The sequence below is a fragment of the Pan paniscus genome, chromosome 12 (genome assembly GCF_029289425.2).
Source record: "Pan paniscus chromosome 12, NHGRI_mPanPan1-v2.0_pri, whole genome shotgun sequence".
In the NCBI taxonomy this organism is placed as follows: domain Eukaryota; kingdom Metazoa; phylum Chordata; class Mammalia; order Primates; family Hominidae; genus Pan; species Pan paniscus.
Window position 1 is genome coordinate 99149794 of NC_073261.2, and position 13509 is coordinate 99163302.

The 13509-nt window shown below is 46.0% G+C and overlaps 1 protein-coding gene across 6 annotated transcripts in view; it reads left to right on the forward strand.

Annotated features, from left to right (window-relative positions):
- Positions 1 to 4232: 4232 nt before the first annotated feature.
- Positions 4233 to 13509, forward strand: part of GTF3C2 (general transcription factor IIIC subunit 2) — a 32576-nt gene continuing 23299 nt past the window's right edge. The window contains exons 1-2 of one of the 6 annotated variants that reach the window (XM_057301326.2): positions 4233 to 5891; positions 12259 to 12344. Coding sequence is in view for 3 of the 6 variants with exons in the window: in XM_063595021.1 (XP_063451091.1) it covers positions 6299 to 6543; positions 12269 to 12344 (321 nt within the window). In the remaining 3 variants the exon portion in view is untranslated. Of the gene's footprint in view, positions 6544 to 12258; positions 12345 to 13509 lie in introns of all 6 variants that reach the window. The other 5 variants (XM_008952473.6, XM_063595021.1, XM_034952837.4 and 2 more) reach the window with 5 other exon arrangements.

Sequence of the window (13509 nt, forward strand, 5' to 3'; positions counted from 1 at the left end):
ATCCACTGGTGATTGTTGCCTGAATTATTTCATTGGGACATGCAAAATAGTGATTTTTTTCTATCATTCTTTGCACAATTACTAGCTGTTAATCTATTAAAAAAAAAAAAAATCCCGGGCTGGGCAATGGCTCACACCCGTAATCCCAGCACGTTGGGAGGCTTAGGTGTGCGGATCACCTGAGGTCAGGAGTTCAAGACCAGCCTCGCCAACATGGTGAAACCCCGTCTCTACTAAAAAAATACAAAAATTAGCCGGGAGTGGTGGCGGGCGCCTGTAATCCCAGCTACTCAGGAGGCTGAGGCACAAGAATTGCTTGAACCTGGGAGGCAGAGGTTGCAGTGAGCCAAGATCGCACCACTGCACTCCAGCCTGGGCAACAGAGTGAGACTCAGTCTCAAAAAACAAACAAAACCTTCCTCTCATCAGTTATTTTGAACTAGAGTTCATACTGGAAAGACAAGATAAATGCCTTACTCTTCCCTTTTTTTTTTTTTTTTTTGCCAATTTTCAGGAATTGGTCACTACTTTCAATGGTGTAGGATGAGTAGCTGATATTTTGGCTTTTACTTTTTTTAAAAGATCATTATGAATACATGGATTTCTATATTTTGAACATACTACTTAATCATCAAAATTAAGCAGAGGATCAACAGGGTTGCTTTATGCTTTAGAAAGATAACCGGGCCAGGCATGGCAACTCACACCTGTAATCCCAGCACTTTGGGAGGCATAGGCAGGAGGATCGCTTGCGCTCAGTAGTGTGAGACCTGCCTGGGCAATATAGCAAGACCTCATCTCTATTAAACAACAACAACAAAAAAACCTGGATGTGGTGGTATACACCTGCCGCACACCCCAACTATTCAGGAGGCTGAGGTGGCAGGTTGAGGCTGCAGTGAGCCGTGATTGCACCACTGTCCTCCAGCCTGGGTGACAGAGCAAGACCCTGTCTCAAAACAAACAAACAAACAAACAAACAAACACCTAGTAGAAATTAGAGGCAGAGAAGTAGATCAGTGAAAAGATTGGTTATAAATCAAAATTACAAATGCACCTAAAACTTTGGTTCACAATTCCACTTCTAGAAATTATCCTACCCATATAATTACACATTTGAAGTAATTTAGATGCAAGATTACTTATAGCAGTGTGGTTTATAATAGCAAGGGACCATTGTTTATAACAGCAAAACCATGTAAATATGCATCAATATCAACAAGGCACTAGTTATACCACATCCACCCAATTAAATGCTAACTAGTTATAGCACAGAATGAGAAAGGTTTTTGTGTACAGAAATGGAATAATGGCCAAACTCAGTGACTTACACCTGTGATCGCAGCACTATGGGAGGCTGAGGCAAGAGGATCACTTCAGGTCAGGTGTTCAAGACCAGCCTGGTCAACATAACAAGACCCCATCTCTAGAAAAAATTTAAAAATTAGGCCGGGCGCGGTGGCTCATGCCTGTAATTCCAGCACTTTGGGAGGTCAAGGTGGACGGATGACAGGGTCAGGAGTTCGAGACCAGCCTGACCAATATGGCAAAACCCATCTCTATTAAAAATACAAAAATCAGCTGGACGTGGTGGTGTATGTCTGTAATCCCAGGTACTCAGGAGGCTGAGGCAGGAGAATCGCTTGAACAGGAGGCGGAGGTTGCAGTGAGTCAAGATCGTGCCACTGCACTCCAGCCACGGCGACAGAGCAAGACTCCGTCTCAAAAAAAAAGTTAAAAAATTAGCCAAGTGTGGTGGCTCACACCTGTAGTCTCAGCTACTTGGGAGGCTGAGGCAGGGAGATTGTTTGAGCCCAGGAGGTGGAGGCTGAGGCAGGGAGATTGTTTGAGCCCAGGAAGTGGAGGCTGCAGTGAGTTGTACTCCACTGCACTCCAGCGTGGGTGATAGAGCAAGACCCCATCTTGTTAAAAAAAAAGAAAAGTAAAATAAATGGAACAATCTCCAAGGTACACTTAGTTAAAAGAAAGTAGAGGACAGTGTATGTAGTTGCTGTTTGAATTAAAAAGAGGGAAAGATATATACATACATTTGCCCCTGTGAATCTGTTGGGTTCCGCATCTGGATTTAACCAACCACAAATTGAAAATATTAAGGAAAAAAATTTCATTTTTACTGAACATGTACAGACTTTTTCCTCATTATTCTCTAAACAATACAATGCTATTTACATAGCATTTACATTGTATTAGGTATTATAAGAAATCTATGGCTGGTGGGGGTGGCTTACGCCTGTAATCCTAACACTTCCAGAGGCCGAGGCAGGTGGATCACCTGAGATAAGTTCGAGACCAGCCTGGCCAACATGGCAAAAACCCATCTCTACTAAAAATACAAAATTAGCCGGGCATGGTGGCGCATGCCTGTAATCCCAGCTTCAGGAGGCTGAGGCGGGAGAATCGCTTGAACTTGGGAGGCTGAGGCGGGTGGATCACCTGAGGTCAGGAGTTCAAGACCAGCCTGGCCAACACGGCAAAAACCCTGTCTCTACTAAAAACACAAAAATTAGCTGGGCGTGGTGGCACATGACTGTAATCCCAGCTACTCGGGAGGCTGAGGCAGGAGAATCGCTTGAACCTGGGAGGCAGAGGTTGCAGTGAGCTCAGATTGCGCCATTGCACTCCAGCCTGGGAGACGAGAGCAAAACTGTCTCAAAAAAAAAAAAAGAAAAAGAAAGAAAGAAATCTAGAGATGAGTTCAACAATATGCAAATACTATGCCTGGTTGTTTTCGTTGTTTTTTTTTTTGAGACAGAGTTTTGCTCTCGTCCCCCAGGCTGGAGTGCAATGTCGCGATCGGAGCTCACGGCAACCTCCGCCTCCCAGGTTCAAGCGATTCTCCTGTCTCAGCCTCCCGAGTAGCTGGGATTACAGGCATGCGCCACAATGCCCAGCTAATTTTTGTATTTTTAGTGGAGACAGGGTTTTGCCATGTTGGCCAGGCTGGTCTCGAATTCCTGACCTCAAGTGATCCACCCGCCTCGGCCTCCCAAAGTGCTGGAATTATAGGCGTGAGCCGCGGTGCCCGGCCATACTATGCCATTTTATATAAAGGACTTGAGCATCCACAGATACTGGTATCTGCCAGTCCAGGAGAAAATCTCAACAAATGGATACTGAGAGACAACTGTATTTACATTTGAGTATAAATACATAAAATTTCTTGGACTGAAAACAAGAAATTTATTAATTGCCTGGGTGGCTGGAGACAGAGGTGGAAGGGAGTCTTCACCTTACAAACACCCTTGGTATCTTTTGTATTTTGAGCCATATGAATGCTTTATTCCAGAATAGAATCATTTATTTTAAAAAGAGATTGGCGGCCAGGCGTGGTGGCTCAAGTCTGTAATCCCAGCACTTTGGGAGGCCGAGGCAGGTGGATCACGAGGTCAGGAGATTCAGACCATCCTGGCTAACACGGTGAAACCCCGTCTCTACTAAAAATACAAAAAATTAGCTGGGCGTGGTGGCTGGCGCCTGTAGTCCCAGCTACTCGGGAGGCTGAGGGAGGAGAATGGCGTGAACCTGGGAGGCAGGGCTTGCAGTGAGCCAAGATCTTGCCACTGCACTCCAGCCTGGGTGACAGAGCAAGACTCTGTCTCAAAAAAAAAAAAAAAAAAAGAGATTGGCAGCCGGGCGTGGTGGCTCACACCTGTAATCCCACTTTGGGAGGCTGAGGCGGGCAGATCACTTGAGATCGAGACTAGCCTGGCCAACATGGTGAAACACAATCTCTACCAAAACTACAAAAATTAGCTGGGTGGGGTGGCACATGCCTGTAATCCCAGCTACTTGGGAGGCTGAGGCAGGAGAATTGCTTGAACCCAGGAGGCAGAGGTTGCAGTGAGCCGAGATCGTGCCACTGCGCTCCAGCCTGGGAGACAAAGCAAGGCTCCGACTCAAAAAAGAAAAAAAAAAAAAAAGAATTTTGCAATAGTTTAAGTCAAAGATAGCCTAATCTGAAGCAGCAGGAATGAAAAGACAGATTTGTTCATTACAGAAGTAAATACTTGAAACTGAGAGCTACCCATCACACAAGCATTGCTAGCTAAGACAAAGAGAGAGGAAGACTCTTGGGACTGGGTGTCCTCGTCCTCCCTCTTTTAGGTCTTAGCTATCTCCTCCGATAGTTTTCTTATATATTTTGTCCAACCAAGGGAATTTAATGAGGGAGATTACCTGGGCAGAGAAAGGTTTGTTTACTCCACCTCTTTGTTCTCCATATTTATACATCCTGCACTCTTCCTCCTCCAGATATGGGGAGACTTGTGACATTTATTTTTTTCTTTTTCATATCTTGGTAACAGCAAAAGAGACCTGTGACATTTATATGGCTTTACATGCCTCAGGAAAAGACAGAAACCTGTTGCACTCGTTCCTTCTCCACCAAATCTCACCTCCCTTTGAGGGAATGGGGCAAACCCTCTGACCAAGGTCAAGGACCAAGGCCAGGGCTCACTCTTATAGTACAGCCTGCCCTACTCAGGCCACACTGTCCTTTTTTCTTTTCTTTTTTGAGATAAAGTTTCGCCTTGTCACCCAGGCCAGGGTGCAATGGCGTGATCTGGGCTCACTGCAACCTCCACCTCCCAGGTTCAAGCGATTCTCCAGCTTCAGCCTCCTGACTACAGGACCGCGACCATGCCCGGCTAATTTTGTATTTTTAGTAGAGACGGGGTTGCACCAAGTTGGCCAGGCTGGTCTCGAACTCCTGACCTCAAGTGATCCGCCCGCCTCGGCCTTCCAAAGTGTTAGGATTACAGGCGTGAGCCACCGCGCCCGGCCTTTTTTTTTTTTTTTTTTTTTTTTTTTTTTAATAGAGACGGGATCTCGCCGGGCGCTCACGCCTGTAATCCCAGCACTTTGGGAGGCTGAGGCAGGCGTATCACAAGGTCAGGAGTTCGAGACTAGCCTGGCCAACATAGTGAAACCCCTTCTCTACTAAAAAGACAAAAATTATCCGGGCTTGGTGGCGGGCGCCTGTAATCTCAGCTACTCGGGAGGCTGAGGCAGGACAATTGCTTGAACCTGGGAGGCGGAGTTTGCAGTGAGCCGAGATCGCGCCACTGCACTCCAGCCTGGGGACAGAGCAAGACTCCATCTCAGGAAAAAATAAAAATAAAAATAAAAACGGGGTCTCACTATGTTGCCCAGGCTGGTATCGAATTCCTGGGCTCAAGTGATCCTCCCCCGCCTTGGCCTCCCAAAGTGCTGGGATTACAGACAGGAGCTACCATACCCAGCCAAAGCCATGCTTTTCTACTCCTACTCCTTCCCTTCCTTGTCCTCTTTCCAAGCTCTCTCGGGCCCATCCCTGACTTCGCTACTGGCAGAATCCTCCAGCGGCCGGCGGCGAGGACTTCTTTGTCTCCCAGACTCCGTCTTGGGCTCGGACGCCGCCAGGGTTGCAGGTACAGACTCTCAGGTCTAGCTGGCTCTTCCGGCCACAGGCGCGGCAGTCCGGCCGGAAAGGCCGGATTCAGGGATCCAGAGCGCGAGCCCGGCCTGGGAGTCCGCCTACTCCCGGCTCCCGTCGAGGCCGCGTGGGATCCCGTTGGCCGCGCAGGCGTCGATCTCCCCTTTTTGACACTGCAACTCCCATGAGGCCCTGCAGCGTCCCTGGCGCCGCTGAAGACGCCCTGGAACTCGGCTGGCTCCGGAGGGCTCGGTGACTCTGGCCGCGCTGCATTATGGAATACAGAGTCTAAGAGAAAACTAGCCCGGCACCGACTCCGGACCAAGCACACGTGTTTACCTTGTGCACTGGGGTGGGGGCGTCAGTGAAGAGCAGCTAACAAGATTTCGTCATAAGACCGCGACCAGACAGGCGGCGCCATCTTCGAACTTAGACTTCCGGAAGGACTTTGGCGAGGGTGAGTGTATCGCCGCAGCGGGTGTGTGGGGGGCCCCACAATTACTCCTCCCCCTTCTTTTGCCATAGCACTAAGATATTGGGAACAAACTCCTGGCTCCGCTCTTCTCCCAGCCACAGCAGCGCGCCTTTCAGCGTCTGCGCTCCTACAGAGCACCATCATGCTCCGCACCTTCCCTACTGTGGCCACCGTGCACCCCCCATCTCTGCAAGCCTCGGGTCTTGCCCTCCTCCCCCAAGCGGTGTCGGTAACGCGGAAGCCTGTGTGCGGGCCTAGGCGCTGCATACATAGCGTCCCTCGAACTCGGCGAACCTACAGTAGTCCTTGTTAGAAAAACCAGGGCTCCTCTCCCGCACAGGCTAGGGGAGAAATCTGCCTTCACGCCCAGGACTGAAGAAGGGCAGGTGATGGCCCCTAGAGTGGTTGTGGGTCAATCTCTTTCAGCTGTGTCCCAGCCTCTTCCTCGAGGAGGCTCTTTAACCCCGAGGGTTGTGCCCCGCGCGCTGCAACGCCATTGGCGTAAGCAAGGGCCAGTTGTGTTTCCCTGTCTAGTCCTTTTGTCCCGTGGCAAGTTGGCTGCCTGTTGGGAAAGTCAGAGGTGGCGACTTCAACTCCGTCGGAGGCAACTCACTTTGTTGGAGGGATGTATAGGGTATGGACAAACCTCTTTGTTCCAGAGGCATATACAATTTTAAGTCAATCCCGTGCCATCACTATTTTTGCAATCTCTTATCAATTGTACTATTGTTTTCTGAATAGTTCTCTTTAAATTGACTTACTTAAAAAGTTTAAATGCATTAGTCTCGACCTAAGCAATATAAATGAAACCGTGGGTTTCATGGGCTACTTATAATTGTTTATGTAAGTTGAAATAAAAGCACTAGTCATTAAAATGTTCGTTTTCGTACCATTAAAATCATCTTGCATACCGCCAGTTGTACCCTAGGAACACTTTAGGAAACAATATATTAAGCCAAGCAGTGTATTCAAAGTAATTTCATACTTAAGGTGCAGTGTTGTGTCATTATTTTTTCTTGGCTGGGGAGGTCAGGCCGGCATCCTGGAGCAGCATGGGAACCAGACAGATTGGGGTGCAATGGAAGGTTTTAGAAACTCAGTACGAATTTACTGATCATCTATTCCTTTACTGTGTATCCAGAATTTGTACCATCACATCCTGCTGCTGCCTTCCATGAGAAGTGTTTTTTTTTTTTTTTTTGAGACGGAGTTTTGTTCTTGTTGCCCAGGCTGGAGTGCAGTGGCGTGATCTCGGCTCACTGCAACCTCCGCCTCCCGGGTTCAAGCGATTCTCTTGCCTCAGCCTCCTGAGTAGCTGGAATTACAGGCGCGTGCCACCACGCCCGGCTACTTTTGTATTTTTAGTAGAGACGGGGTTTTACCATGTTGGTCAGGCTGGTCTCGAACTTGTGACCTCGTTATCCGCCCACCTCGGCCTCCTAAAGTGCTGGGATTACAGGCGTGAGCCACCGTGCCCGGCCAGGCAAATTATATGTACAGGCAATTCATAAAAGACATATGGATGTCCAATATATAGAAAGAAGTTGCTGACACCAATTATTATCAGTGCAAATAAATAGAGTGGGGAAGAATTCTTTCACCTATCAGATTGGCGAAAATTAAAAAGATCAGTAACGGTATGATAAAATGGGTACTAATATACATAAATAGTTTTAATTTTGGTGAGCCGTTTGGTAGTATCAAATTTTGAAATGTGCATGTTCTTCAGTGTAGTACAGTAATTCCATGTTCAGATGATTATTCGAGAAAAATAATTTATTGATGAATTAATGAAGAGATTTGTACTAGAATATTTATTGCAGTATTTTTTGAAATAGTATTTTAACTCAATTGTTCATTAAATGAAGATTGTCTAAATAACTAATTCTATGGAATGCCATGCAGCAATTAGGAAGAATGAGATAAATATATGTATACTGATGTAGAAAATCCTTTAAAAAAAACCGGAATCTTCCTCTGTCACTCAGGCTGGAGTGCAGTGGCGTGATATTGGCTCACTGCAACCTCTCCCTCTCCCTCTTGGGTTCAAGTGATTCTCCTGTCTCAGCCTCCCGAGTAGATGGGATTACAGGCGCCTGCCACCACGCCAGGCTAATTTTTATATTTTTAGTAGAGATGGGGTTTCACCATGTTGGCCAGGCTAGTCTCCTGACCTCAAGTGATCCATCTGCCTTGGCCTCCCAAAGTGCTGGGATTACAGGCGTGAGTCACAGCACTTGGCCTAGAAAATCCTTAAGACTTGTATAGAAGCTCTCTTAACTGATTTCCATTTAGCTCCTTATGTTAACTGACATACTCTATTTCCTCTCTAAATGCTTGAAGCTTGAAGGTTTTTCTCCTGTAGACCTGGTCAGTCTGCTTCCACTAGTTGAGTTGAATGCTTGCCAAGAGTCATTGTATTGGTTCCCACTTTTTTTGAGACAAGATCTTGCTCTGTCACCCAGGCTGGAGTCGAGTGGCATGATCACAGCTCACTGTAACCTTGAACTCCTGGGCTCAGGCGATCCTCCTGCCTCAGCCTCTCGAATAGCTAGAGCTACAGGTATTTGCCACCACACCCAGCTAATTAAACATTTTTTTTGTTGTTGTTGAGACAGGATTTTGTTATGTTGTCCAGGCTCCCACCCTTTTTTTTTTTTTTTTTAATGTTTTGCTTTGTCTTTATACATACGTTATAGGCTGGGTGTGGTGACTCAAACCTGTAATCCTAGCACTTTGGAAGTTGAAGCTAGAGGATCACTTGAGCCCAGGAATTTGAGACCAGTCTGAGTAAGATAGTTGAGACCCTGTCTCTACAAAAAAAATAAAAATTAGCTAGGCCTGCTGGTGTGTGCATGTGGTCCCGGTGACCTGAGAGGCTGAGATGGGGAGGAGCACTTGGGCCCAGGAGGTCAAGGTGCAGTGAGCCATGATCATCGCACTACTGCACTCCAGCCTGGGTGACAGGGGAAATAAAATTTAATATGAAAGAGTTATTGTTTCTATTAAAACTAAGTTGATTGGGAGGCCGAGGTGGGTGGATCACCTGAGGCCTGAGGTTGGGAGTTTGAGACCAGCCTGGCCAACATGGTGAAATCCCATCTCTACTAAAAGTACAAAACTTAGCTGGGCATGGTGGCACATGCCTGTAATCCCAGCTACTCAGGAGGCTGAGGCAGAAGAATCACTTGAACCCCAGAGGCGGAGGCAGCGGTGAGCAGAGAGCATGCCCCTGCGCTCCAGCCTGGGAGACAGAGCGTGACTCTGTCTCAAAAAAACAAAAACAAAAAACTAAAAAACTAAGTTGAACCATAGATGGTTGTTTGCTCCTTTTTTTTTTTTTTTTTTTTTTTTTTTTTTTTTTTTTTTTTTTTTGAGACGGAGTCTAGCTCTGTCGCCAGGCTGGAGTGCAGTGGTGCAATCTTGGCTCACTGCAACCTCCTGCAAGCAATTCTCCTGCCTCAGCCTCCTGAGTAGCTGGGATTACAGGGGTGTGCCGCCACACCCAGCTAATTTTTGTATTTTTAGTAGAAACGAGGTTTCACCATGTTGGCCAGGATGGTCTCGATCTCCTGACCTCATGATCTGCTCACCTCAGTCTCCCAAAGTGCTGAGATTACAGGCATGAGCCACAGCGCCTGGCCTTTTGTTGCTATCTTTATAGTATTTTATATGAAGTAAAAGTTTTGTGAAAACAATTCTAAAAAAGTAAAGGAAGCAAACTAAAACTAAATTGAATGCTTTAGAAAGACAAAAGAGGTGAGTTTGCAAACAAAAAAGCTGCCAAATAGGTGTGAATGAGACAACTGTAAAAAATTGAGGGAATTTTGTAAAACTCTGGAATTTTACTGCTCATTGAATTGCTTCTCAAGAAAAGTGAATGTTTCAAGAAAGTAGTGTTGGAGCTGCTGAGAGGTCAACTTGAATGAGGCTGAGAAATGTCCATTGGATTAATAATACAGTGATTATTGATGATTTTAACTTCACTGATGAGTTGGGGGACAATATGCTTCTTAGGATGATGCAGGGAAATTAAAATAATCAAGGAACTTATTTATATCTTAAACTTTTTTTATATCTATATACTTTTATTTATGTCTTAAAAGTTTGACTGTAGGAGGAGGAGAATATTAGTGGGAGGAGGAATATGGGGTGAAGGATAGTTATGTGTGAAGATGAGAATTATAAACATATTTAAATGCTGTTTGGAAGGAGCCAATAGAAAAGAAATGGATAAACAATAATTCCAGTTCCATTAGGAGATGGGGGAATGGGGCTAGAACACAAGTGAAAGGTTTGGTGTTAGAGAGTGAATGAAGGTGTCAGAGGCAGGGAGTATTAGCTTACTTGGCAAAAAGTTGAAGTATCTCCCACCTAACGGCTTTGGTTTTGTTTCGGAAATGAAAAGCAAAATCATCTGCAGAGAATCGGGATCAGAGAATGTGTAGGGGGAGAGCATGTAGGGGCTGACTAGAGAGAAAGTGGGATTGCCAGTGCTCAGCAACTTAGATTCACACATAGAAGAGTTGGATGGTTGAACTTAACAGGGCTTGAGTTTTGCTAAGCATGTGGAACAAGAAGATGAATATCAGCGAGAATCTGATTGAAATGAAGGAATCTAAACTAGATAGGATGTGGCTGACATACAGAGAAATTGGAGAGATCAAGGGATAGTGGCTTGATACAGCTGGAGAATAAAAGTGATAGTGGGTAAGCAGTCTAGCTGTAATGATGGGAGATCAGATAGTTAGATGTCTTAGTGATTTTGGAGGTTAAGAGGTTTGGGTGATGACAAGGTTCAGAGAATGACAGCAAAGTGAGTAGCTGCAGTTTAGCTGAATGTTCTAAGCATCAAAGGAACAAGATTTTTACAAGATGGGCGTGTGGGACTGTTGGTCTGCAAGTGGCATTGCAGAGGAATTGAAGAGACTGATCCCACTTTGAACCCTGAGGTAGGTGGGATGTGAGTGAATGAGCAACTTCCACTTGAGAGCCTGGAAAGTGAGAAATTTCATTGTCTGGAATTTTTTTGCATCCAAGATTCTGAATATGATTTAGGTTTTACAAATCAAATATGCTCCTGGAGAACTTAAATTTGAATCTGATTTTAGAGAGGAGAAAGCAGACTAGGAGGCATGTATTTGCTGGTGCAGATTTTGGCAGTGATGAGGTTCTGGATCAGGAGCTAGAGAAGCGGCTCTCCTATTTAGTTAGGTCACTTTCTGATTACTGCAGACACAACTTGTTTATGGAGCCATTGGCTGTGGTAGGGGCTTGTTGATTCAGCAGGTGGTTTCCCATCATAGCATATGTTTTGTTATTATTTTATTTTATATTTTTGAGATGGAGTCTCACTCTGTCACCCAGGCTGGAGTGCAGTGGCGCGATCTCAGCTCACTGCAGCCTCCGCCTTCCAGGTTCCAGTGATTCTCCTGCCTCAGCCTCCTGAGTAGCTGGGACTACAAGTGCACGTGGCACCACGCCCAGCTGATTTTTGTGTTTTTAGTAGAGACGAGGTTTCACCATGTTAGCCAAGCTGGTCTCAAACTCCTGACCTTAGGTGATCCGCCCTCTTCAGCCTCCCAGAGTGCTAGGATTACAGGCGTGAGCCACCATGCCCGGCCTGCTATTTTTTATTTTTAGATACAGGGTCTTGCTCTGTGAGGATGGAATGCAGTGCCACAATCATAGCTCACTGCAGTCTTCAACTCCTGGGCATAAGTGATCCTCCCACCTCAGTCTCCCAAGTAGCTAAGACTGCAGTTGCATGCCACTACACTCAGCTAATTTTTTTTTTTTTTGAGATGGAGTCTTGCTGTGTCGCCCAGACTAGAGTGCAGTGGTGCAGTCTCGGCTCACTGCAAACTCTGCCTCCTGTGTTCAAGCGATTCTCCTGCCTCAGCCTCCCGAGTAGCTGGGATTACAGGCATATTCCACCAAGCCTGGCTAATTTTTGTATTTTTTAGTAGAGACGGGGTTTCACCGCTTTTGGCCAGGCTGGTCGGGAACTCCTGACCTTAGGTGATCCACCTGCCTCAGCCTCCCAGAGTGCTGGGATTACAGGCATGAGCCACCGCACCCAGCCTCAGCTAATTTTCAAAAAAAATTTTTTGCAGAGACAAAGTCTTGCTGTGTTGCCCAGGCTGATCTTGAACTCCTGGCCTCAAGCGATCCTCCCACCTTGGCCTCCCAAAGTGTTGAGATTACAGGCATGAGCCACTGCGCCCAGCCCAGCACATGATTCTTGAGCCAGCAGCTGTAAATAAGAGCACCTTCCCAGTTTGATAAGCACTTGTTCCTACCAACTGTTTTTCCCTCAACCCTCATCGTGATCATTTATTTATGCAAGTGTTTTTCAGCTTGAGTGTGCGTCAGAATCCCCTGAAGAGCTTGTTAAAACACAAGGTGCTGGCCCCATCCAGAATTGCTGATTCGGTAGGTCTGGGGTAGAACTAGGAATTTGCATTTTAACAAATTTGCAGGTGATACTGATGCTGCTGTTTCTGGGGCCACACTTTGTGAACCTCTGATATGAATTGTTTAATACCGTGTAGTGAATTCCTTTCTGCTTGAACTGATTGGAGAGGATTCTGTTCTATGCAACTGAGCCAATATGGGGGGAATATTTATTTTATTTATATCTTCATTGTTCTTATCTACTTTGTCATTGATTAAAAGAAGTTATTGTTCTGTGTCATGAACATTTTGCTTTGTATCTTTTGATGCTGTTATTTGATGTTTAAATGTTCCTGACATTTATATCTTTTATATGATTTGAAGTTTTATTCATTATAAACTACTCCCTTTTGGGCTGGGCACAGTGGCTTATGCCTGTAATCCCAGCACTTTGGGAAACTGAGGCAGGGGGATCATTTGAGGTCAGGAGTTCAAGGCCAGCCTGGCCAACACAGCCAGACCCCGTCTCTACTAAAAAATACAAAAGTTAGCTAGGCATGGTGGCACATGCCTGTAATCCCAGCTACTCGGGAGGCTGAGGCAGGAGAGTTGCTTGAACCCAGGAGGCAGAGGTTGCAGTGAGCCGAGATCACGCCACTGCATTCCAGCCTGGGCAACAGAGAGAGGCTCCGTCTCAAAAAAAAAAAAATAGTACTCCCTTTATTCCTATTTAATGTTTTCCCCCTAAATTCGACTTTACTATTGTCATCAAAACTCCTCCTTTGTTTTTGCTTAGATTTTGCCCTGTACATTTTAGTTGATCTTTTTATTTTCAGCTTTTTGAGTTATTTTGTTTTAGGCACCTCTTGAAAAGCATATAGTTATTTGTCTTTTAAAATCAAATCAGGGCTGGGCGCAGTGGCTCACGCCTGTAATCCCAGCACTTTGGGAGGCCGCGGCGGGCGGATCATGAGGTCAGGAGATCGAGACCATCCTGGCTAACACGGTGAAACCCCGTCTCTACTAAAAATACAAAAAATTAGCCGGGCATGATGGTGGGCGCCTGTAGTCCCAGCTACTCGGGAGGCTGAGGCAGGAGAATGGCATGAACCCGGGAGGCGGAGCTTGCAGTGAGCCAAAATTGCGCCACTGCACTGCAGCCTGGGCAACAGAGCAAGACTCTGTCTCAAAAAAAAAAAAAAAA